At 35.9% G+C, this 26,431-nt stretch overlaps 2 protein-coding genes across 4 annotated transcripts in view; one reads left to right on the forward strand and one right to left on the reverse strand.

Moving 5' to 3' along the window:
* The first annotated feature begins 716 nt into the window (after positions 1-716).
* On the forward strand, positions 717-4,335 carry C32H4orf3 (chromosome 32 C4orf3 homolog). Its single transcript, XM_038582449.1, has 3 exons — positions 717-811; positions 977-1,558; positions 2,986-4,335. Exons 1-2 carry the CDS (start codon positions 717-719, stop codon positions 1,491-1,493), a joined length of 612 nt encoding a protein of 203 aa, XP_038438377.1. The 3' UTR covers positions 1,494-1,558; positions 2,986-4,335.
* A 1,755-nt stretch (positions 4,336-6,090) lies between these two features.
* USP53 (ubiquitin specific peptidase 53) overlaps positions 6,091-26,431 on the reverse strand; it is a 65,077-nt gene continuing 44,736 nt past the window's right edge. For all 3 annotated transcript variants that reach the window (XM_038581756.1, XM_038581757.1, XM_038581758.1), the window contains 7 exons: positions 25,011-25,173; positions 24,277-24,429; positions 22,824-22,970; positions 20,758-21,496; positions 19,315-19,391; positions 10,202-10,304; positions 6,091-9,271 (listed from right to left, as the gene is read on the reverse strand). In XM_038581756.1, the coding sequence (XP_038437684.1) occupies positions 8,287-9,271; positions 10,202-10,304; positions 19,315-19,391; positions 20,758-21,496; positions 22,824-22,970; positions 24,277-24,429; positions 25,011-25,173 (2,367 nt within the window). In that variant the 3' untranslated portion in view covers positions 6,091-8,286. The remainder of the gene's footprint in view (positions 9,272-10,201; positions 10,305-19,314; positions 19,392-20,757; positions 21,497-22,823; positions 22,971-24,276; positions 24,430-25,010; positions 25,174-26,431) is intronic.

The raw sequence follows: 26,431 nt of genomic DNA on the forward strand, positions 1-26,431 counted from the left end.
AGATAGATCCCTTGCCACTTGGCTGCTAACTTCTTTTTTTTTTTTTCTCCACAGCCACCAATTCAGCTTTCATGTAAAACTTCTAATGAACTTTCAGACAGAGGAAATGAAGGAGTTCAGAGTGTGTCACCCCAAAATACACTGCTTTGGCATATTGATTAAGTTAAAGGAGCCTGAGAAACAGCAGGTGCAAGAGGGCCACTCTGGCCTTCCTCAATTCTTCCCGACAGGAGATAAAACTCCCATGTGAAAGGTGCCTACCCTCTACGAGGAGGAAGAAAAACATTCTTATCACCAGAGATGGGGAATCAGGCTGAGAAATCTGTACAAACAAACCTTGGGACCCTGATGTTTATCTCCCTGTCATTCTTCACAATTTACCACCCCTGACCCAAACCCCTTTGCCTGGTTTGACTCTCTATCTAAAAGGAGTAAAGCTTTCTGTTCTGGTCGCTTCTTTTATCTTCATTCTCTTGTGAAGGTTCTCATGTGCACATAAAAACCAAAAACTAATAGACCTTGAGTGCTTTTCCCCTGAAGTCTCATCTTATGTCAGTTTAATGCCTAGGCCCTGCTGGAGGCCCAAAGAAGGTCGGTAGAGGGGAATTTTTCCTCACTTACAATGGCCATTTTCTTTCTGCTAGCACTCCAATCTCCTAGGGGGTCACATTCCCAAAAGCTTGGGGGTTACCCTTAAATTCACTCCCATGGGGTACATGCCGCAGTCTCAGGATTTGCTCTCGGCCTCCTTAGAAGCCCCGGCTCTTACTTACGACGTCCACCTCATTATAACTGTTTCAGGAATGAATAGGTGTGACGTGCCATATACACAATACAGACCCTATCAGAGGGGGCCCTAAACCCTTGGCAATGAGGACCCGAAAGAAATACAGGGACAAGGAAAGGTGACCGTGGGCAGTTCCTGGGTGGGATCCAGCACCTGACGTCCGCGGGACTTGAGGGTGACTTCTTCCAGGGAAACCAGTCTAACCAGCTCTCCCTCAGGGCGCAGCAGAGCCGAAGGGGCGGCCCCGCGCACGCCGCGGCCGGGAGGAGGCCGAGCCCCGCCGAGCTGCGCGCCGAGCTGCCCGCCGAGCTGCCCGCCGAGCTGCCTGCCGAGCGTCACGGAGACAGCGAAGCGCCGGAAGGCGAGGGGACCAGGCCGTTTCCGGGGAGGGGAGCGCGCATGCGTAGGCGCCGCGCTGTGGCCGTTTGCGGGCAAGGCGAACCCGGAAGTGCGGGACCTGAGGGATTTCCGGCTGCGGCGGGGCGACGACTGGTGGGTGATGGAGGCGGGCGCAGCAGCAGAAGATGGTCGGGACGGCCCCCGGGAGCGACTGCGCTTGGGCGAAGCCGGGAGGCAGCCGCAGAACCACGAAGTGCGGCCTCAATCCGCAGCCGACCGGTTTCCGAAACATTCCTACTGGCTGGATCTGTGGCTCTTCATCCTCCTCGACGTGGTGTTGTTCGTCTTCGTGTATCTTTTACCGTAGTGAGTACTCGGAACGCGGAGTTGAACGGGTAGGGAGCCGACCACCACGGTGTGGGCGTTGGCCAGGTAACTGAATTCCAGGGAGTAGGGTACGCCCAAAATAATGACCCAGCTGGCCAAGTGGCAGAGTCGACTGGGGTGCTGGGGGTCGGGATGAGACGAAGTAAAGTGTTCTTCCTGGGCACCTCAGGGTCTTCAAAGAGGTGTGGAAGGAATTTGGCTTCATAATTTCTTCTTCTTATGTTTTGGAATGAAACCACCTGGGGTTGGGGGCACCTGGGTAGCTCAGGTCATGATCCCCGGGGCCTGGGATCCGCGTCAGACTCCCTGCGGAGCGCGGAGCCGACTGCTCCCTCTCCCTCTGCCCCTCCCTTCCACTTGTGCTCTCTCATAAAAAAATAAAATCTTACAAAAGAAAAAGAAAAGAAAAAGAAAAAGAAACCAGCTGGATTTGAGTTCCTCTAGTACCGCAAAATTAGAGATACTATTTAGCTTTTCTGAGCTTCATTTTTCCCATTTACCACTTGGGACCAGTAGTAACCAGGTCATAGGGGTGTAGTGAGGATTAAATGACATAGTACTTGATCCGAAAGCGATGTGCACGCTTGCCCGGCAGCAGTAAGCGCTCGACGAAAGGTGGTGTTGGCTGTACTGCGCAGCTTGACGTCCCGCAGGCCGGGTAGAGATCTCAGACAGGTCCAGATATGAACGCTTAATAACGTCTTACTAAGACGTTATTTTTCAGGGTCCCCATTTCGGTAAATGTTAACGCACTCTGAAAAGACAGTTTTGGAAAGGGTAAGGGAAGGAAGGATAAAGAAAGGGCAGGGGAGCAGAACAAGAAGAGGGAGACGGGACTGAAATGATGAGGGAAAATTCAGGAGAAGCAGTGAGCTGAAGAGAGAACCTGTGGAAAAGCGGCGCAGCTCATTTGGTTGGACATTAGGGAGCTCGCTTGGACTTCAGGGTTGTTTGCTTAACCGTAAGTTAACTTTTCTCCATCATTATGCTTAAGAATTTGTAATCCTTGATAGGCAATTATATCTTCCTTCCCCACCTCCAAAATTTTGGCAAAGATTTGGGCATAAACTCATTGTATCTAAGGCCCCATTGTTGCTGGTCTCTTGGATAGTGTGACAAGATTAGAAGGCAGAAGGTTGAGTGGGTGAATGGAAGAGATGGGGATTTCTTTAAAATCCTCTGCCCAACCATTAGAGTCTCCACTCTCCTCTGCTTTGCCTTTTTTTGCTAAAGACTGATATCTCAAATATGTTTTCTTTCCTTTTTCTTTTTTTAAATGACACGAGTTTTAAGTTTTGGGTAGAAAATGGAAGCCTTAGGAGGTATACTCCAGGCTTTCTCTCTCTCTCTCTTATCAACATATAAATCATTTAGGAATAGGTAAATGACTGAGACAACCTGGATTTTCAGATATTGGGGTAAAGTATTAAAATGGGAAGGAGACATTGTTGACAAATATTTGGTTTTTACAGAATGGTTTGCCTGATGTCTAGATTAAGAAGTTGGTTCCTGGAGTGGATTCTGAGAATGACTACAAACCTCTTGAACAAAGAAGACAGGATTGTGCAACAGAATCTCAAACTGAGGGACTTTTCTTTCATTTCATTTTACTCTTATTATTCCTTTTGGGGACTATATTAAATGGGTAATGATCTCACCCATTCATAGCTAAATTCTTAAAACTAGACTCTCTGATTCATGTTTAAAAACTTTTCAAAATCTGATGGCTTTACAGGGGCTGAATATTAAAACATTTCTATGTAAAGGTTTAGTGTATTCATTAAGAAATATAGTAATGTCTTGCCTTTAACATTTTAAGGATTAGCCAGATTAGTATAATACAAAAATGTAAAATATTAAAGTGAAATATTTAAAAATAAATTACTCAAAAGGGAAGGATTTTGAGAAAAAGGAGTTAAGAGCTATACAGAAAATATAGGCCCACAATGTCCTAGCCGTAAGTACCAGTTTTTTAGATTAAGTGGGCCTCTGTGATGGCTGCCATATTGTTAATAATCTCAGAGAAAGTATATAAATATAATATCCAACATGGGAAATCTAGTGTGCATGTCCTCTTACCTTTGTTTTCTTTTCAGTTCTTGAACTCCCCTAAAATAAGAATATGTCTGAAACCTATTTATTGTGATTGCATTAAGAATGCTTGTGGCCAAAATGTGTTTTTTTATATAATGGTTATACCTTAAATACTTCAGCAGTCATTTCAACAAATATTTGAGCACTTACTCTGGGCCAGGTACAGTACTGAGCAAAAAAGACAAAAATCCTTGCCTTTATGGAGCTTACATTCTTTCTCTAAATGTTAGTAAGAATTTACATTCTAGGAGTGATCAACTAGTGTTTAATCAGAAAGTTCACACTCCCAAAGCAGCTACTAAAAGCCGTCAGAAGCTATTCCTATTACATAACAGATACTCCTTTAAGTAACAGATGTTAGAAATGGGCTCTTTTTGAAATTGGTGACATTTGATACATGTGAATTGCCTAAATATTTTGAAGATATTCCCCTTACTTAGAAACAGGACATAGATCTGGTAAACTTTATATTCTTTCCCTCTTAGAATGGCATTGACAGTGAAATGTGGAACTGATTTTGGTAGATTTTAATTGCCTGTTGCCCACTACAAGGTAACAGTAATGCCTATGGGGTATTGTTGCATCTGTCTGGAGTGAACCTTTTATGCAAAAATTGAAGCACCCAAAGAAACACAAAACTGAAATTTCATTGAGTATACCAAACAGTGCAAACTTTTTTTGCTGAGTGCTAATAATTTTGTCCAATAAATGTTTATTGCCTTGCTAAATTTGGTCTCATTTGGATTTTGCACTTGTTTAAACTACTTGGTAGGTAGCAGGATTGTGAAAGGATCCGCAGTTCTCATGTAGCTTAATGTTGGTTACACACAAAGATTTATAGTCTGTACTACCTTTCTGAGCCTAAAATCAGCCCACTACCACCATTAAATATTAAATATTCTGAAAATGATCTTAGTGTTATGACATAACTATAAATGATGCCAATATAAGGGTTGAATCTTTTCTACAGCTGATGAATAAGAAATCATACCTATCACTTACCTGTGCCATCTCAAGTAGTGACTGCTTATAGAAACCACACTTGAAGGCTAAATGGGTAAAAGGTCACTGGGTCAAAGGGTGAAGGACACCAAGAAAAGTTGGCAAACTTGCTATGACAAAAATAAAGAATAACAGAAGTGTGATTTTAATCTGATAAATTCTGTTGTAAATTTCAAAAACTTAATTTCATATAAATGAAATGATTTTTTTTAAAGATTTTATTTATTTATTCATGAGAGACACAAAGAGACAAGAGACACAGGCAGAGGGAGAAGCAGGTTCCCTGTGGGGAGCCTGATGTTGGGTCGTGCCCTGAGCCAAAGGCAGATGCTCAACCGCTGAGTCACCCAGGCATCCCGAAATGATTATTTTAATAACCATTTGAAATGAACCGGCTGACTAGTAATTGTGATGAAGTTTTCAGGAGTCTGTTAATCTGAAAGTTTAGAATAGAAACCTCTCCACATATCTATCTAGTCCCTAAATGGCATGGGAATACATTCAGAGACTACAGGATATTTTATTTAAGGTCATTAAGGTTACTTATTGTAGGGCAGCCCGGGTAGCTCAGTTGTTAGTGCCGTCTTTGGGCCAGGTTGTGATCCTGGAGACCTGGAATCAAGTCCCACATCAGGCTCCCTGCATGGACCCTGCTTTTCCCTCTGCCTGTGTCTCTGCCTCTTTGTGTCTCTCATGAATAAATAAATAAAATCCTTTTTTTTTTTTAAAAAAAAGGTTATTTATTGTAAATTATGTTCTAGGATAAGAGTCATCAAATTATGGCCATTGGGCCAAATATAGCCCACTACCTCTTTTGATCAGGCCCATGGGCTAAGGATGATTTTTACATTTCAAAGTAGTTGGAAAAAAGACTATTTGATGCCATGTGATGAAAATTGTATGAAATCCAAATTTCTTTTTTTTTTAAGATTATTTATTTATTTATTTATTTATTCATTCATTCATTCATTCATGAGAGAGAGGGAGGCAGAGACACAGGCAGAGGGAGAAGGAGGCTCCATGCAGGGAGCCCGACATGGGACTCAGTCCCGGGTCTCCAGGATAAGGCCTTGGGCTGAAGGCAGTGCTAAATCGCTGAGCCACCTGGGCTGCCTGAAATCCAAATTTCAACGTCAGTAAAGTTTTATTGGAAAGCAAATATGCCATTCTTTTGCATACCGTTTATGGCTTCATTCATTATAGTGGCAGAATTGAGTAGTTGTTTGTTACAAAGACCCTATGGTCCACCAAGACCAGATTATTTACTATCTGGCTCTTTATAAAAGTTTGCCAACTCCCAAAGGAGCCCTGCTTTGGACCTCATGACAATTACGTACTTAGGAGCCTTTAGTGATAACATTTTATGATTAGTGATACTCCCAAGCACCCTTGAACTTTAAGTCGACTTAATTTCTCATAAAATGCGTAACTGACGGGAGAAGAAGTCACAGTTCATGAATGCACAGAGAAGTCCAACCATGTTAACTTAAAAATTAGTTTATCTTAAAAAAGAAATTCTGAACCAGAAGAAACTGATTTCACAGAAAAATAGAAGTCTTAAGATAAGTATTTTAAACATTACAACAATTATTGGTTGCATTATTTCAGAAGTTACCATAATTTTATAATCAGAAGAAAACAGCTATAAAAATTAGGTATCCTAGGAATAAAAATTTTACCTGTGAATGATTAGTAATTATGCATTCAAATCTATATTTGGAGTGTTGAATCTACAAAAACATTTTCTAGTCTGTTAGTACTATTACATGATTTGGGTGGTTACGACTGGATAGTACTTAAATTAGATCTATTTGATGTTACAACTCACCCATGAGTTGAAAATACAAATCTATTGAGACTGCTGTTAAATATAAGAAATTAGTTTATATGTTTCAAATAATACATTTTTAACTGGACATCTTGACCAAATAGAAATTTTTAAAAAGTTACACAGAAAGTTGTTAAAAATACTTGAACCCATTTTCTAGTATTTTACAATGTTATAAAAGCAGTCATTAAATACACTGATATTTCAAATACAATTTTTAAAACTTTACAGTATTTACAAACCTTCCATACTAAAAGTTATGTTAAAAATGAGCTTTCTTAAAAGATAGTTTAATATAGTTCATATTCAAGTATTTCTAAATTAAGAGAATATAAAGTGATAATTACCTACTGTTACAGTTAGAAAAGGCTAGTAAAAGCTTCTCTAGGTGGAAGACAATAATTGACCAAGATTTCTTAACTGGGTGAGATTAGGTTTTTACAAGCAATTATTTTACTTATTTAAGTAAATTATTTTACTTAGGAATACTAATTTTAAATGATTTACATTTTAGAATATTTTAACAATGTATCAAGTTGGTAAAAATATTAAATTTACTAATTAGTTTATAGAGTATATGTATGTTTATTAATGTAAACAAATTTTTAATTCTGTAATTTTCAATTTTTTTAAGTGCAATACAAAACTTAGCCATATCTAGTTTACCAACTTAATACAAAATAAAATGACAACTAATGAAAAAAGGCAACTAATATAACTTAATTTCATTTATAAGGTCATCATGATAATGGAAATTTCATTAAAAAAAAAAAAAAAAGCCCTCTCCATGAAAGGGTGAAAGGACTTTTTGTTTAGAGTAGAAAAATGGGAAGTATGCTCAAATTAATATATTTCATTAAAATTAAACCCTCTATGTGAAAGAAGAAATTGAATCTGGAAACATATTTTCAGTCTCAAGAATCTGAGTATCACTAAAATGGGTTGACAATCTATAAAGAGGTAAGATGATAGCAGGGAAAATTTAGGCAGTCACAGTGAGATCCCCTGAAGGCCCTAAGTTAATTCCTAACACTGGTTATTAGCAGCCCAAAGTGAACCGAACCAAAATAAAACTTTTCACATTTCATATAAAATTAGAAAAAATGTAACATAAATATACTAGTGTTAAGAATTTCACTTATTTTTAGCTTACATGTCTGAAGTAAGCTTATCCATACATATGACAGTCAAAGGCCTAATTTATGTTAACCAGGCATTCTGAAGATAAAAGTTCTAGGGGCAAAATTGAGTTTCTTCTATTCTGACCCTAATTTAATTTAAAAACTGCTTTTTCATTAAGGCTTTTGTTTTCTTCCCCAAATGCTATCAATTTCATAGGTTGATAATTCTAAGACACTTAAAGGGATCATATGTAGTAGACTATCACAGAAGTCAAAAACAAATGGGTGAAGCCCTCTTTTGGTTGGTTACCCATTAGAAAGTGCTTCTTCATAAAGCAAATACTGCTTTGACTACACAAACTTGTATTAACTGGTATTTTTCAATTAGCATAGTTTATCAATCTACATACGTGAGTATTGGTTAGTTTAATACTTAGGGGTCTGCTAGCAACACATAAAGGAACAAATTACAGTTTTATTCAACTACAGCAGTGACTTCTTGCATACCCTCTGGATTTTCTATTTTGCAGGCAAACCAAGACTATTCAAAGGGAATTTCTAAAATCTCCAATAAGTTGATCATCACAAAACAATATACATAGAAAGTTAAAGTGATTAAAACTTTAAAAATGCCACAGTTTTAGTTTCATGTATCACCAGGTTGGGTCAGTCAATTCCTATTATATTTTCATGGCCTCTGAAAAGTATCAACTTACCATTTTCATCACTCATCTATTACAATGTATACTAGGTTTATATCTCTGCTCAGAAGGACAGCTTGAACCAAGACTGTTGTGTAACACAGGTGCTATCCTTCTTTCACTCTTAGATAGTACATCATCATTACAAAAGCCACTGCTCTCTGGAACACAGAGCTTGGGTCTCTGGTGGTATTTCAGTCTGTATGTATCTGTCATGCAGCTATCAACTGAGAAGTAGGTAGTTAATGAAATGGTCTCATTTGGACAGGTAGAACTAGAGTCTATTTCTGGTTGGCAAAATGCATCAACAACCGTAGCCAAGTCTGCCTGAAAATCTTCAGTTGAAAAGCTGGACAGGTAGTTTGGTGTGTTGCCAACAGGCTCTTTTACTTGAAATGCTTCCCTAAGTCTTTCATCATTCATATATGTACCCTCTTCTGAACCTGGTTCTGAATCCAGACTTAAACTGTGCTTTGGAAGACTAGAAGAATTAGCTTTAAACATCTCTGTAAGCTTGACATTAGGTGTGGATTCATTTTTCTCTGACTGTGGCACACCGGTTATCGCATATTTCTTTGGTGGCAAAGGAGGCGGTGGATTATGGCTAACAAGTTTTGGCATCTGACAACCATCAGGTCTGCAGGTTGACTGAACTGTATGTTCCCTGGATAGAGAGTTCTCAGAGCAACATTGTTCCATCGTAGTTTGCTGCTGGATGAGGGGAGCAGTTTCTGGCTTTAACCCAACAGGTCTCATGTGTGAAGACCACAATGATGGTGAGACTATTTCATTACTGTTCATTCTTTTTCCAGAAGCAGAATTGTCATTGTGAAAAAGTAAACCTGTTCTCTCAGAATTTTCTGTATTAAGCCACTCAGAAAATTTGTATTCACTTGAGGTTTCAAGTTTCTGTTCACCTGACTGGTGGATATGCTCTCTTGCTGCATTGTCCTTGAGTAACTGTGGACCTGATGAAGGGAATAACTTTCCATTGATTTCACGTATATGTGATCTGTAACATAAAAACAAGAACAAAGCTAAAACACCTTATACAAATAGGCAAAAATGGAGGAAAAACAAACATTTGTCCTGTAGTTTAATTTCTCAATATACACTTATTTTTATAACATAACAGAAGTGGGAAGATATTTGTAACCATTAGCATTCTACACTCTGAATCCAAAATTTATGCCAAAATATACAAATGCCTGAAACACCTGTCATTACCAAAATTAGATTTCCAATAATTAAAGGCATAATTAAAAAATTTCATTTCAACTTACAAACACTGAAATTACATTTATTTGTGATAAAATGTAGCACAGACCTAAAAAAAAAGTTATAAGCAAATACTTAAATACCCTAAAAATACTTCTACCAACATTACAAAGTTTATACCAATAGAGACAACTTTAATTTTGACATATAATGCTATAAAAGGATGGTATATTAAAAAGTTTAATCAAAATTACCTTTATTTAGATAATAATTAACTTTTGAGATGAAGATATCACATTGAAAATAATTTTTTGTCATGAAAATAGTTTTTCTCGCATGAATTACACAGAATTCAATCAGAGTGAAATGATGAAAAGAGAGGCTTTGATAGATAAGTAGATATCCAAATTTCACTCCATGGCTTTGGGCAAATTACTTAATAAAAGCCCCCAATTTTCTCTTATAAAATATCATCTACCTCTTAAGAATGCTATGAGGATTACAACAATCATGTAATCATGTATTGTACCCAGTACTCTGTAGGCCCCCACCCTTAGGCCTATATCCTTTTAGTGGTCCTCAAGAATACAGGCATCATAATATTGTAGACCCATTGTTTTTAGAGTAGGAATATGGACTTATAACCTTTATGACACACAGAGAGTTCCTATAGTAAATGCATTTAATGCAAAAGATTTTAGTATTTCCAAATATCTTTGATTACCTTTTTATCAAAGGATTTTTCATTTGTAGATGTGACTCTGGATGGAACTCATGAGATTTATAGCCTACTTCCAAATTCTTGAGTTCTTTTCTAAAGCCTAAGGCTAGGAGAGAAAAACAAAGTTATTTAAATGATTTTTTATAACTTACTGCACTTAATACTCCTCCATAATTTATGTAAAGTTTCCTATAAATAGGCAATTCTCTTACAACAAAAATTAATTCTTCAAGACTCCGCTCAAAGAATACCTCTTTTCTGAATACTTTATATAAAATGGCTGTTTCTATTATCACCTGAAAATATTAGCTATGCCCAAATAGCACTATTGCTGTTAAACTTTATGGAGCTGTGTGTTTCCCACAGTTTTTGCTAACAAAGGGGCAAGGAAATCCTGCATTTGAAGACACGTGGCAAATTGGGCTGAAGTCTGGATTCACTACTTATGGTCTACTAACTTTAAGCAAACCTCTCAATCCCTTATGTTTCCTCATTTATATGAGATAATGACACCATTTTACCTTCCTCACAGGAATATTACGAACATCAACTGAATTAAAATGTATGGGAGGTTATTATGATTAACATGTAAAATGTTAATACCAGCACTCACTAGCTACCATTTATTGACTGCTGACTCAAGTTGTAAAAGGTTGATAATTACTTCATTTAATCTTTGCAACTGAACACCAATTTTACTTGAAAGACAACACACAAACTCTGCTTACTCAGACTTGTGTTATCTGGCAGAAATTTTCTTGAAAATTAAAGAAGTGTATCTCATTTCAAGGAACACAACTAGCATTATTTATTGCCATTGATAAAATTCAAGCTTTATTTTTTATTTTTTTTAAATTCAAGCTTTAGATGAAAGTAAGAATTTTGGAAAACTTGCATCCACCACCATGAGTTTTTAGCTTCCCAAGAATTATTATAAAGACTTTCTGCAGCCCTGGTGGCTCGGCGGTTTAGCGCCGCCTACAGCCCAGGGCCTGATCCTGGAGACCCGGAATCGAATCCCATGTCAGGCTCCCTGCATGGAGCCTGCTTCTCCCTCTGCCTGTGTCTCTACCTCTCTCTCTCTCCTCTCTGTGTATTCTCATGAATAAACAAATAAAATCTTAAAAAAAAAAAAAAAGACTTTCTGCTAATATTTGTTGCGATGTTTTTTTAAACATCTTTTAAAAAGATTTTTAATTTACTTACTCACGAGAGACAGAGAGAGGCAGACACATAGGCAGAGGGAGAAGCAGGCTCCATGCAGGGAGCCTGATGTGGGACTCGATCCTGGACCCCAGGATCACGACATGAGCTGAAGGCAAGACACTCAACCGCTGAGCCACCCAGGCATCCCTAACAAATTTTTTTTAAATAAATAAATAAATAAATAAATAAATAAATAAATAAATAAATAAATAAATAAAAATAGAAATGTATCAACTATACATCAAATAAAAATAAAATATACATCAAATGTATATTTTACATTTATATCTATATATAAAGAAATGTATCAACATTTGGAAGATTGCATAATTTAGCAAACCAATATTCTCTAAATGAGGATATATGGATGTTACAAAATCATGCATGAGTAAAGTAACTCATTCTTTAAATAAATACTTTAAATTTTCCATTATAAGTCTAAAACAGTGATTATTAACATATATAGCCCATAAAAACAAAAGCTCCTTGAGGTCCTCAGTATTTTTTAATAGTATAAAAGATATCCTGAGGTCAAACCACTGCTCCAGTTGGTTGAAAATAGTCTTTAAAAAGATTCCAGTCCCAAATGTTCTATGAAACAATCCACCCAACCCAAGGAAGTTAGGTGACCCAACTAATGCTATATAACTGGTGACAGCATTTAAACCAATCCACGGCTAACTCCAAACTCTTTCTACCTGCAAGCTCTCTTTTGTATATGCCACTAAAATCCAAGATCATCATACAGAATCTCCTCCTGATGAAACTAGGCCATTTTTTAAAACATCAAATGACCTGATATACTTTATTGTGCTGATACCCACAGACGATATCAAAATATATGGCTTTAGCTTGAATATTCAATTAATTGCCTATACTTCTATACAGTTCTAGTAAGTTTTCAGTATCCTCTCTTATTTTTAATGTTTTTTTATTTTTATTTTTTTATTATTTATTTATGATAGTCACAGAAAGAGAGAGAGAGAGAGAGAGGCAGAGACACAGGCAGAGGGAGAAGCAGGCTCCATGCACCGGGAGCCCGACATGGGATTTGATCCCGGGTCTCCAGGATCGTGCCCTGGGCCAAAGGCAGGCGCTCAACCGCTGCGCCACCCAGGGATCCCCTCTCTTATTTTTAGATGGCATTTTCATCATGTTCATTTACATTTCCTTTCATTCTCATGCTTCTAACTATACTCCAAATCTATGACTTGAAGATCACAAAGAAAACAAAATCAGTTATTAAAGCAGCAACTTTATTTTTTAAACAATAACAAAGAACTTTATCTTACATGACTTTTTATCCCTAAGTCAGTCTTCTGGGTATATTTTTAAAAACTACTCTCACTCAAAATTCAACTAGAATCTATTGTTGACCAAAACATCTAAATATTATCCTGTGGGGAAAGAAAAATCTATATTTGATTATCATCAGCCTCTGCAAGTTAAACCTTGAATTTCCAAGAAAGGTTATATAATATATATATGAGAATTTAATACCCTATATGCAATATTGCTCACACAGTAAATAATACCTTCCAATAAAAAGATAGTAGAATGAAGAGAACTACAAGTTGGCATTCATTTGTTTAAGATTTCATACTCCTACATCCACTAGACTGTAGTAAGCTCTTTATTGTTGTACAGTATGTCCCCCTTTCATTGTTTCCCCTAGCACAATATCTAGCCATAAAAGACATCAATGAAAGTCTGGAGAATGAATAAACAATTCCATGAAAAACACAACTGTTTTCCTTCTTTTAAATCACCCCCACCCTGTCCACAATGTTCTGGACTCTCAAAACCAGGACTAGATAAGTATAAACTGAAACAAATTCTTCCTACCTTTCTCCCTGACCTAACTCAAGACTATCAAGTGCCTCACTTGAGGCTTACAAATTTGTAAGTTGAAGTTACATTATAAAATTTGTAGTTGAAGTTACATTATAATTCTCCACTCACTTTTATTTTATTATTATTTTTAAAGATTTTATTTATTCATGAGAGACAGAGAGAGAGAGGCAGAAACACAGGCAGAAGGAGAAGCAGGCTCCATGCAGGAAGCCGATGTGGGACTCGATCCCAGGACCCCAGGATCACGCCCTGGGCCGATGGCGGTGCTAAACCGCTGAGCCACCCTGGCTGCCCTCACTTTGATTTTAATTTCAGAAATGTTTACTGTACCTATCCATAATTTCAAGTTTATTATTCACAAACACCAGAAAAAATTCTTGATTTTTAAAAAACTCTTTACTGTTATTAATGTATCCATATAACAGACAGCAGGAGGCAGCAGAGATCTAATAAACATGTTTGAAATTTTAATATCACTATGGCAGGCATTCAACCAAGTGGTCTGACTTCAGAATTCCAACTAAGTTAAAAATAGATGTGTTATTTTTTTCTTCTGCTGACATAGACATCCATGTGTCTTTACTGGGAATTCTGGCTCCAGGTTCTTTGCAAATCTAAAACAGTCCGATTTTTACACTTGGCACATAAGACACCTCAACATCAAGGCAAGAAACTTTAAACGAAGCTTTAAAGAAGCTTTAATTAATAATGCTAATTTTGATATTTTATTTAAAAACAGGCCCAGTAGTCAAAATATATAAATATAAATCAAAATATATATTTCATCTGAAAAGATGACCTATGTTTAAAACAGGCTCAGGTAGCAATAAAAACAAACTGCTGGTCTAGACAATGTAATCTTCACTCTTGTTGTATAATGAGATTTCTTTTTTTTTTTTTAAGATTTTATTTATTTATTTATTTATTTTTTATTTTTTTTAGATTTTATTTATTTATTCATCATAGTCACAGAGAGAGAGAGAGAGAGAGAGAGGCAGAGACACAGGCAGAGGGAGAAGCAGCCTCCATGCAGGGAGCCCGACATGGGACTCAGTCCCGGGTCTCCAGGATCGCGCCCTGGGCCAAAGGCAGGCGCCAAACCGCTGCGCCACCCAGGGATCCCATATAATGAGATTTCAAACTATAACAATAATACTACAATTACAAAGCCTAAATATTCAACAGCAATAATCTAATCAATGATCTGATTTACAATAAAAAATTGTTTTTAATAAAATTTGAATACTTTGGAAAAATCACAAAACTTTAAATGTCTTCTTTACCTTCTTTGTTTCATTTTCATTTTCATTCCACCTCCAGAGAGATCTTACTCCCATCAATTACTGTTCTGTTCCATTCTTATTTTAGCACCTTTCTCTTCCCTGTACAACATTAGTTCCTTACCTCTACAACATAACTGCAAAACTAAGCTCTTGGTTTCATCTTTCTTCTCTAGGTACTACTTCTTTGAACAGACTTTTTTTTTTTACTTCTCTTTTATTAGCTTTCTATTCTACTGTAGTTTCTTAAGACTTTTTAAGATTTTATTTGAAAATAATTTCAAAAAGTTCAGAAAAACTGAAAGATTAAAATAAGCACAAAGAATACCTGTATATCCTTTACTCAGATTCACCTATTGTAATTTTTAATCTATAATTAAAATTAAATAATTTTAATTTTATTCCATTTTTTTCTGAACCATTTTAAGTTGCAAACATGGCTCTTCTAAACACTTCAGTCCTACCTTAAGCTTGCTTCTATTATTTTTTTTTTAATGACTGGGAGACCATAGATAATTTTTTTTTTTTAAGATTTTAGTTATTTATCTGACAGAGCATAAGAAGACAAAGCAGCAGGCAGAGGGAGAGGGAGAAACAGAAAGCCCAATGTGGGGCTTGATCTCAGGACTCTGGGATCATGACCTGAGTGTAAGTAGACGCTTAACCCACTGAGCCACCCAGGCGCCCCAACTTCCTTCTATTTCTATTGTTCCTCTAACACTGCTTTTATTCTATCACTAATGACTTAGTAACTAAATCAAACCTGTACTTTTTAATCCTTATTCTGCTCGATCTGTGGCCACCTGTCTTGAAACTCCCCATTTTCCTGGTTTCCCTGTGATAATCTTATCTCCTGTATTTTCTCATACCCTTTAGCTATTCGTCATACTTTCCCAAAACTGCTCCTTCTATCATTAGCCCATCTCTCTTACTTAACAAACCCTAAGGTTTTTCCCTTGTTTATTTTATTTTATTATTTTTTTTCCTTGTTTATTTTTTGCCCTGAAAATTTTCCTGCATGATGCAATCCATGTCTATGGCATTCAATTCCCGTATGTGTCAAATACATCATCTCTCTTGAGTTGTAGCCATATATCCCTAACTGCCTAATAAATCTATTTACCTAGATGATAAAACAAATCTAAGAATAAATTTGGCATCTCCTCTCATCCCCCCAAAGTTGTTTCTTCTTCCTATATTCTTTAATTTGGTAAATGATGTATCTACTTATGTAAGTCCCAAATACAGTTATCCCCAGCTTCCTCCTTTTCCTCCCTTTTGTACATCTGTCATAAAAACTGACTCCGCTGTCTACACATTCTTATAAATACTCCAATCTTCTTTTGTGATATTGGTACTGCCTTCATTTATGCCCTCACCTTTTCTCTCCAGGCTGGTCAAGTAGTTATCTAACTAATTTTTCTCTCATTGCTCCAAATTCATCCTCTACGTTGCCACCAGAGTCTTTCTAAAATGCAAACTGGTATATATTACTCTCCTTGTCCTCTGGTGCCTTTCCACCTACTGTAGGATTTAAAATAGCTTAAATTTTCATCATGATTTGGCTTCTATCCATCCTCTATCATTTCATAATTTCCACATATGCACTCAGCCTTGCATAGACCAAACTACCCATATTCTTCCAATATATGATATTTTCTCCCAACCATGTACTTTTGAATATATAATGTCTTCTGTCTTGAATGTAATTTAAAGCATTTGAAATTCTCCTGATTAGTGACCCATATTAAAAGGAAAGCTATAATAATCTAAATAACACTGTGAAATTTCAACAGCATTCCCAAATAATAGCTTGAAGCTGCAGAACCCAAAATGACATAGGCAGAGAAATCTATTATTCTTGTCAATGAAAAAATACCAATACAATTATTACAATAGCCCTACTATAGATTTTTAGTTCTCTGACATCAAATAAGCTTGTTTGGATTGTATTAAAAACTCACTTAAATATCAAATAAAATATGAAAATAAAAAAATTTCTAACGCTCCTTAACTTTCTAATTTCTAAGTCTTTAGCTATTTATACAAAGTGATTCTTCAGGTCAATATTATAAGTGTGCCCCCAGTTTATAAATAAATAGGAGAAAGCCAAGAAAATTATATGAAATCACAAAGAATTAAATTGTGCCTTACTTAAAAATCCATGCATGGCATGGTTTTAGCTTAGGGAAACAATTCCTATACTACTTTAACATGTTCTCAAAGAGCAGAGGAAGGAAATACATAGAGACACCATAAGGCAGAAGCATTAACAAAGATTTTCAAGGCAGGGATCCCTGGGTGGCGCAGCAGTTTGGCGCCTGCCTTTGGCCCAGGGCGCGATCCTGGAGACCCAGGATCGAATCCCACATCGGGCTCCCGGTGCATGCGGAGCCTGCTTCTCCCTCTGCCTGTGTCTCTGCCTCTCTCTCTCTCTCTCTCTGTGTGACTATCATAAATAAATAAAAATTAAAAAAAAAAAAAAGATTTTCAAGGCAAAGACCAGCTTAAAGAACTATGATAGAACGAACTATGGGTGTTATATGTTAGCAAATCGAACTTAAAACAAATGTAAAAAAAAACTATGATAGGCTTTGAAGTTTATTAAATAAGAAATAATTTTAATATAATGCAATTTTTGTAGTTAAGTAAGTGGGTTACATAAAACCACAATAAGAAACCACTTCATACCCATTAGTGATTAGTGATGGCAATGATCACAACAGGACCCCAGAAAATAACGAGTTTTGATGAAAATATGGAAAAGTTGGAACCCTTGTGCATGCTGGTGGGAATGTAAAATAAAACAGTGCAGCAACTGTTGAAAACAGTGTAGTGGTCCCTCAAAATGTTAAACACGCAATTACCACAGAATTTAGCAATTGCGCTTCTGGGCATATACTCAAAGAAATGAAAGCAGGAATTCTCAGATATTTGTACACCACTGTTCATAGGAGCATTACTCACTGTAACCGAAAGATAGGAGCAAAGCAAATGTCCATCAGTAGATGAATGGATAAACAAAATGTGTTATATCATACAACATACATTATTCAGCATTATAAAGGAATGAAATTCTGACACATGCCACAAACTGGACAATTTTGAAGACATTATGTTAAATGAAGTAAGCCAGTCACAAAAAAACAAGTATTGTATGATTCCACTTATCTGAGGTACCCAGAGTAGTCAAAGGCATAGAGACAGAAAGTAGAATGCTGGTTGCTGGAAGCTGGGAGGGAGGGGGAAATGAAGAGCTGTTTAATGGGAACAGAATTTCAGTCTCAGAAGTTGAAAAGAGTTCTGGAAATGGTAGTGATGGTTGTACAACAACCAGTTCTTAATACCAGTAAATGTTCTTAATACCGCTGAACTGTCGCTTAAAAATGGTTAGAGTCGCAAATTTTGTTATGTGTATTTTACCTCAATAAAAGAATTTTTTTTCACGATAAAAAAATATTTCTAAGTAGATTACATACATACTCTTTTGTATTAAATGGGAAAGCCACTTGCAAAGCTCTTATAGCAATGCATTCTATCAAAAACTCTATGACGTGTTTTTTTTTTTTACCATCAGGAAACAAGCATCGTGTTTTAAAAAGTAATGAACTTGTGGTTATTGTTCAATCTCACCAACTTCTGCTGCTGATTTCTGGCCAGCCCTTTACTGTTTCCTGTAATACTTGGTTACCAGACTTTTATCAGATTTTTAAAAGAGGCGAGACATTTTATATAGGAAAGGAAGGTTATTTCCTTAATATAAGTGTTTCCTTCTGATATTATACCACTTGATAAAAACAAAATAATTTAACACTTAATCATATTCAATGCCTATAACCTTAAAATAATCTCCACAAAAGCCTTAAGAATGATAAAAATTAAAAGCAAACTTTAAAATTTGTTTTCATGGCTACTTTTTATTGTGAAAAATTATATCTCTTTTGATCCTCTGAATTCTAACATTTGAAAATAGTGTTTTTAATTGCGACCTCAATAACCTCCTTGCTCATACTTTTCCTCGATCCTTCTCCCCTAAATCCTTCAGGTATATCCTCTTAGTAGCAACCCTAAATTCTATATACAGTCAAACATCTAATTTTGTTTCTTTTTTTTTTTTTTTTCAAACTGAACTTTTCTAACAGGCTGCTTATTCATTTTTCTATCCTGTCCCTGACTCCTGTGGCAGACATTAGGACTGTCCACAGACATTTCAGTTCACCTTCCAGGCATGGGTAAAGACTGCACTTTTCCACTCTCTTTGAAATTACATTTGGCTATTAAGATTGAGATTTGGCCAATGAGATGTGAGTGGAAGCAGATGTATCACTTCTGGTTGAAGTTATTAAGTGATTGTTATGTCCTCCTTCAATCTCATCTCCCCACAATACTGTAAGGATCAAAGAAGCATCCATGGAGATGGAGTCTCACTAGCCTGAGTGACTTCTAGGAAGAGACTCCATGCTGATCTCCACTGGTCATGTACCATGAGCAAAACACAAATGTGTTGACACACTGAAATTCTGAAGTTGTTACCATTGCGTAGCCTAGAACCTAGGCTCTCCTAACTGACACACACCCCTCGTTGTCCGTTCCCTGAAGGAGCTATTCCCAACCTTTCAAAGCCTTTAAGCATGAACCCTCCCAACTTCCATCCTCATTACTCATAATCTTATCAGTAATAGGACTGTTCCTAGCTTCTTAACTCTTATTACCACAATTTATTCTTTACAGCTACTATAATCTATAATATAGAATATATTTAAAATAGAATTTTACCTTCTAAGTAGTTTTTGCTCTGTTGGGAGGAACAGTTGACATACTCTACATTTATGTTGCTTGTCCTAACATGGTCACTAGAAAACAGAAGAAAACACACACCAAATACATTAGCTATCGTAATTACTATTGTAGTTAGAATCTAAGAAAAAGAAAGGAAATAACATTTGTTTTTTTTGTTTTTTTTTTGTTTTTTTTTTTTTTGGAAATAACATTTGTTAAACAATTATATGCCATGTATTTTTCTAGGGATTACTGTGTATTATTTAATTTGCATCTCCATAACAACACTTAAAATGTTATTAACCTCATTTTATAATAGGATATTAAGGTTGTCAAAGTCAAATCAATTTGCCAATACTTAAAATCAAAGTCTACCTTGTTACAAAGTCCTGACCTTCCTACTACTACCCTAAGCTACCCCTTCCCAAGAAGTGTTATGAAATTACCCTGTCAAATAAAAAAGTTTTGGGAAGACTTTATTGATTGCAATGATTATTTTAATAAAATACAAGCAGCTGATTTTTGCAAATCTGGTTTTTTAATAATAAATGTGATAAAACACCAGCTAATAACAAATTAAGATGTTTCATTTAGTTGGATTAAAAGCCAATTAAGCTGTGGACAAAAGGTTTCACAGAAAAGGGCAAATATACTGCTAACTGTAACATACAAATATATTCAGAATTATTATTTTTTAAGGATTTTATTTATTCACGAGACACACACACACACACACACACACACACACACACACACACACACACAGATTGGAGCAGAGACACAGGTAGAGGGAGAAGCAGACTCCATGCAGGGAGCCTGATGTGGGACTCGATCCTGGGTCTCCAGGATCACACCCTGGGCCGAAGGTGGCGCTAAACCGCTGAGCCACCCAGGCTGCCCCAAATATATTCAGAATTAAAAATTAATCGAACACAAACTTCAGTTATTTGGCTGCATTCTTTTATATTTGCTAAAGGAAAAATCTCTCTTCCATGCTGGCTTTGAAAGCAGACAATCTCCCCATCTCTGAGTTTACAGATATTAGAGATAGGATAATGAACATTAAATAGACTGAAAAATTAAATAATTCGCTTAATGACTAAGACACAACCAATTTAAATCTATGCTTTAAAACCTCTAGTATGTATTAATAGTTATCAGTGTCAACAATGACAATGTATTTCTGCACTCCTAAAAATATTTCTGGAATCAGGAAATAACTATTTAAAATAGAAATCTGCAATATCAAATAACCTACAATATCCCAGGTCTCTTCCCTCTGAAGTCAAAACCTGAAATATCAAATAACCTGCAATATCCCAGGTCTCTTCCCTCTGAAGTCAAGCTCTTTCCATGACCCTTAGTTGACCCCAGATTTTGAAAATTACTTCACATAACAGTAGAAAATTATGGGGGGAAATCATTCAATTTGTGTATTACCTGCAGGATACTGTTTCTTTAACACCACTGATATCCATTCCTGTACCATTTCCATCGACAACAGGTGAATCCAAATTAGCAGATCCATTGCTGACATGATCACTACTTTCATATCCAGACTCAGTCCTTTGCATCTGCCAATTGTCACCATGAACTGTAGTCTCTTTGAGGCCTTTATTTTTCTCTGCTCCTTTTCCATTAGATTCAAGGGAACTCCTGCTTCCTATTTCCTGCTTCATTTCATCTTCATAGATAGTCATTAAACATTTTTGCTTTGGGTTCTCTTTTGACCAATTGTTAAAACTCTGATCTTTGCTACATTTAGCTTTGTTACTGATATTTGATTTATGTCTTGGACTATGCTGCCTTTTTTCACTTTCACTAAAAATACTATCAACATTTAGTGTTTCTCTCATAGGTTTCCAACCTCGGGTCCGGCTTTTACTGCTGCCACTATAGGTGCTTCCTTTATCCCTAGAATCTTGGCTGCTATCTGTATCATATCCAGTGCCACTGTCACTCTTAACTTTGCCAGTTACTTTCTCTCCTGGGGCAAGAATTTGGGATTTACTTGAACTCAGTACTTGTGCAGAAGCTCGGCTCTGATGGGCAACTCGGTCATGTTTACATGGTCCTTTTCCTTGACTATGATATAGATTTGGATTTCCATATTGTCTAAAGCCATTTGGGGCAGGAGGTGATCCAGACTTGAAATGCAGAAGGTCTTCATCAACCAAATCTTTAAATAATTAAAGATACAAATGAATATTCTTCAGAGACATTTTTTAGTTACAAGCCAAGTACTTTGAGAAATGTTAAGCAGTAATATGTAAATAATAATTATAAGATTTATATTATATCACACAGTAATATGACATTGAAAGGTGTTTTTTTCATTCTCTATGCTTAATGAGAGGCATTTATAAGTGGTTCTGTAATAATTTTGAAAAGTGACCTCTAACGTAGATCATAATTAAAGGCTTTTTAAAAGCCAATATTCTATCTCACTCAAATTAGTGAAAATTAAATCATCATAATAAAAGTACTTTTCAAAAAAAATAATAAAAGTATTTTTCATCATTTATACTAGTAAAGATTTAAAATTTGTTAAACCAAATGATGGTAAGAGTATAAAAAAAACATTTAATCACTATTACTGGGAGTGCAGACTGGTTCAGTCTTTTAGGAGAGCAACAGAGCCACATCCATCAAAATTAAGAATAAACAGGGATCCCTGGGTGGCGCAGCGGTTTGGCGCCTGCCTTTGGCCCAGGGCGCGATCCTGGAGACCCGGGATCGAATCCCACGTGGGGCTCCCGATGCATGGAGCCTGCTTCTCCCTCTGCCTGTGTCTCTGCCTCTCACTCTCTCTCTCTGTGTGACTATCATAAAAAAAAAAAAAAAAAAAAAAAAAAAAAAGAATAAACACACCTTACCCCAGTAATTCTCCTGAAAGAATTTTATGCTGTAGCTATAAACAAAAAAGTACACAAAGGTATAAAATGATACATACCACTGCAGCAAAAATCTTTTTTTTTTTTTTTTGCAGCAAAAATCTTAAATCAAGTTTTAAAGTCTAAAAAGTATCATTTAAATTATGGTATGGCTGTAAAGAGAAAACCATAAAGACTAAGACATGCTCATAATGAACCACACACTATTAACAGTGAAAAAAAAAAAAAAAAAAACAAAAAACAAAAAAAAAAACAGTGAAATAGAGGGAAGGTGAGGGGCTGTAAGAAAAAAAGCTTTTCTCCCTTAATTTTATAACCTTCCTCTTATTTGAATGTACCATATGGGTGACCTGAATTTATCATTAAAAGGAAAGTTAAAACGTCAAAACAAGCACAAGTATTCCGGGCTAGAATTAAATAAGAATTGGAAAAATTTTATATTTATAGATTTAATAGGTGTATTAAAGAAATCCTATTAAGATATATAACATGTCAACAAATATATATAATATAAGGAAATTATATTAAATTGTATTAAAGTTATAAAATTTATTTTAAAAATAAGATTTTAGCAATTCCTTTTCAAATGAACACTTTAAATTCTTAACCTACCTCTATGTCGGCCCAAATCTTTTCTTTGTCCCCTCTCCAAATCTTTCCTTTGTGATGAAAGGAAGTTCCTCTGTTCAATGGCTTTTAAAGCACATTCTCTGGAAATGTCTTTTATTTTTTCCCTTTGATCACTGTGAGTTAACTTAACTGTAAAAGAAATCATTCTTAAATAATATAAATCATTTTTTAAACTGCTCAACAAAAGTACAAACTGAACTATATAAAATTCTTAAGATGTTATATATTAAAAACAAAATATAAAGTATAGAATGAACTCATTTTTATGTTTAACCAAAAAACTCAATGTGATTTATCCTGACACTGTAGATGCATGTTGACTTTTAAAACTTCTTGTATAGCTCCTAAAGCTAGAGTAAAAGGAAAAAGAAGAGATCTTGTATTGAAATAATAAAAGTAAAGGTAACTGAGTGGTCGCTATGTATCAGACATTATTAAAGTCTTAACTCATTTACTTCTTTGAGGTGGTACAATTACTGTCTCCATTGTGGATCAGGAAATAAGGCACGGAGAAGTTAAAAACTTGCCCAAGTTCACATAGCTTGTAAATGTGAACCAGGATTATGAACCCAAGTTGCCTGGTTCTGATGTTGTGTTTGTAATCACATACATAGTTTCTGAGCTTAAAAGTAGTCCTCTTTTGACAAATAGCTTAATCTAAGAGTATTAACGATATTGACGGTAACAGTAATACTCCATTAAGAACTTTTTTTTAAATTTTTTTTCCATTAAGAACTTTTAAAAGCATTTACTATAATTCTTTGTTGACAACAATTGTTAATTCTAGATCCTACCCACCTTGATTAAATGGGTCACTTTTATGGTTAGACATTATTTCATTAATGGATTTTAAAGGTGCTCATAAAATCAAAGTTCAATGTATTTCTAAACCATAACTATACACATCATGCTGCAATGTCTCATTTTGGACCCAAGTCACAGAACTTGGTTTGTGAAAATCAAAGTTGTGGGATGATGATAACGAGGGAGACTTGAATAAAAATGAGGTTAAGTATCAAGTATGATTATAATAACTTTGAACTACTGTTGCATTCACTAATGGCAAATTTAAATTTAGCTCGTATGCTTGTGTTTTTCCTCTACAAGTTAATAATTAACTCCTAGAAGGAAAGGCCACATTATGACTTTCTTTGGTAACTGTCCAGATTGCCTCCAGGATGCTGTAGCTCTGAGTGTATGGAGAAACCCAAACAGTAGTCAAGTTCTGGCTGTTCGGATCAAACTACAAGTCTGAGAGAAATGCATAAGTTAAAAGACAAAATCTTGTTATCTAGCTGTTATTTTTTCTTCATGGTCACGGTGAAGCACTCTTTTTTTATATGGTACTTAGCAGAAATTACAGATGCAGTAAAAAAAGGAAGGGGGAAGTGTAATTACTCAGGGACAATGTAAAAATGATGATTTAAATACATACCTGGTCCTCCACCACCACTTGTTTGAATATGGCTCCGACTAAATGCTGAAATATTATCTGTTTGAAATTTCTGATTTTCTCTCTGTTTCGCCTGATCACAAAATCCATTTTCTTTTGAATGATCTGACTTATAAATTGAGGGCTTTTCACATCCTTAAAGGACAAACAAAAATGTATTATTCCTATCCTCCTCCCCACCAGAAGAAAAGAAGTTTGAATATTTTTTTTTTGGCAATTTCTACACCCAATGTGGGGCTCCAGCGCACAACCCTGAGATGGAGGGTTGCATGTCCGACTGAGTGAGTTGGCCAAGTGCCCCTGAATCATTTTTAATACTGGGGATAATTAGTTATTAACTCAAAGGATTGACATTTTTAAAGGATTTCTACATGCTTTGTAATGCATCCAAAAATGGCCTAGCTCCTTTAGACTTTTTTCAGCATTATAACTCACTTTAATTCCCAATATTTACTACTAGAAAGTTTGCAGTCAAGTATCCCCTTCTGTGCTTGTGTGATCACAGAAGTGGGTAGCTCCTGAGTGTGCTTTAGAGGCCACTGGTAAGGAAAGGCTTCCTTATAAAGATTAACTCAAAGTAAAAGAATTTTCCTGAACTCTGCTTCACTGAAACTGAATTTTAAAATTATCCTCAAAATTCATTTTATCTTCAGTATATTAATACTTAGTATGACTATGATACTAAAAGAACACTAAAAAGAACTTTTAAAAATTACCCATGTTTTCTGCAACGGATTTATAATGTGACCAGTTGATGACCTGCCTAAGCGCATCTTCAGTAGAAACTGCTGTGCCATCTGGGTTTGCGTAAAACAAAAGCAGTGGCTGGAAATGGCATCGGATACATTTGGAGACCACATCCTTCCATCTAGTTCCAACCTTTAAAAAAAAGCCACGATGAATAAGAACAAAACAAAATACTGTAATCAATGTGCTACACATTTGAATAGCAGAGACTAAATTACTTTGTATACTAAAAATTTTTTTAAGAATTCAGGTAACAGCACTTCAGCTGTTCATATTATATGATTACTTTTATTTTAAACTAGTCTAATAAACATCTTTTAAACAGTCATTATAAAACTGATGGGCAAAATTATACACTTACTATATCAACATTTAGACTATCAAATTTTAAAAAGCTTTTCTACATACATGATAGATTGACTTTTGACAAAGATTTAAAGGCAATTTAATGGAGAAATTTAAGAGTCTACTAAGCAATGGTTCTAAAACAACTGGATGGCCATTTTAACCTTGGAGAAGGTAAAGATTTCTTAGGACATCAAACAGTGGCTCAGTTGGTTAGGCATCTGACTCTTGATTTCAGCTTACATCATAATCTCAGAGTCATGGAGTTCAGCCCTGAGTAGGGCTCTGCACTGAGTGTGGAGCCTGCTTGAAATTCTCTCTTCCTTTCCCTCTGTCCCTCCTCAACCTTTGCACATGCACATATGCTCTCTCAAAAAAATAAAATTTAAAAAAAGGCAGGATATGAAACAAACCACGTAAGAAAAAAGTCTTAAAATGGGCTTCATATCAAAATAAATTAGTAACTTCTGCTTATCTTTAAAGGTTACCATTGGGCAGCCCGGGTGGCTCAGCGGTCTAGAGCCACCTTCAGTCCAGGGTGTGATCCTGGAGACCCAGAATCAAGTCCCACGTCAGGCTCCCCGCATGGAGCCTGCTTCTCCCTCTGCCTGTGTCTCTGCCTCTCTCTCTCTGTGTCTCTCATGAATAAATAAATAAAATCTTAAAAAAAAAATAATAAAGGTTATCATTAAGAAAATGAAAAAAAAAAGCCACACACATCTAATAAAGGATTTGTGTGCAAAATAAAGAACTCCTACAATTCATTAATATGAGGATCCAACTTAAAATGGACAAAATATCTGAAGTCACTTCACCAAAAAAAATATATATATATAACAATGGCCAATTAGCACACACAGAGGTACTCAAAACATTATTAATCATAAGGGAAATGCAAATTAAAACATCATTGAGATAACATTGTACATTCATTAAAAGGGCTAAAATTAAAGACTAAAAACATAAAATACTGCTGAGAATACAGAGCAACTAGAACTCTCATAAACTGTTAATAGGGATGTGAATTGGCATAATCACTTTGAAG

The sequence above is a fragment of the Canis lupus genome, chromosome 32 (genome assembly GCF_011100685.1).
Source record: "Canis lupus familiaris isolate Mischka breed German Shepherd chromosome 32, alternate assembly UU_Cfam_GSD_1.0, whole genome shotgun sequence".
In the NCBI taxonomy this organism is placed as follows: Eukaryota; Metazoa; Chordata; class Mammalia; order Carnivora; family Canidae; genus Canis; species Canis lupus.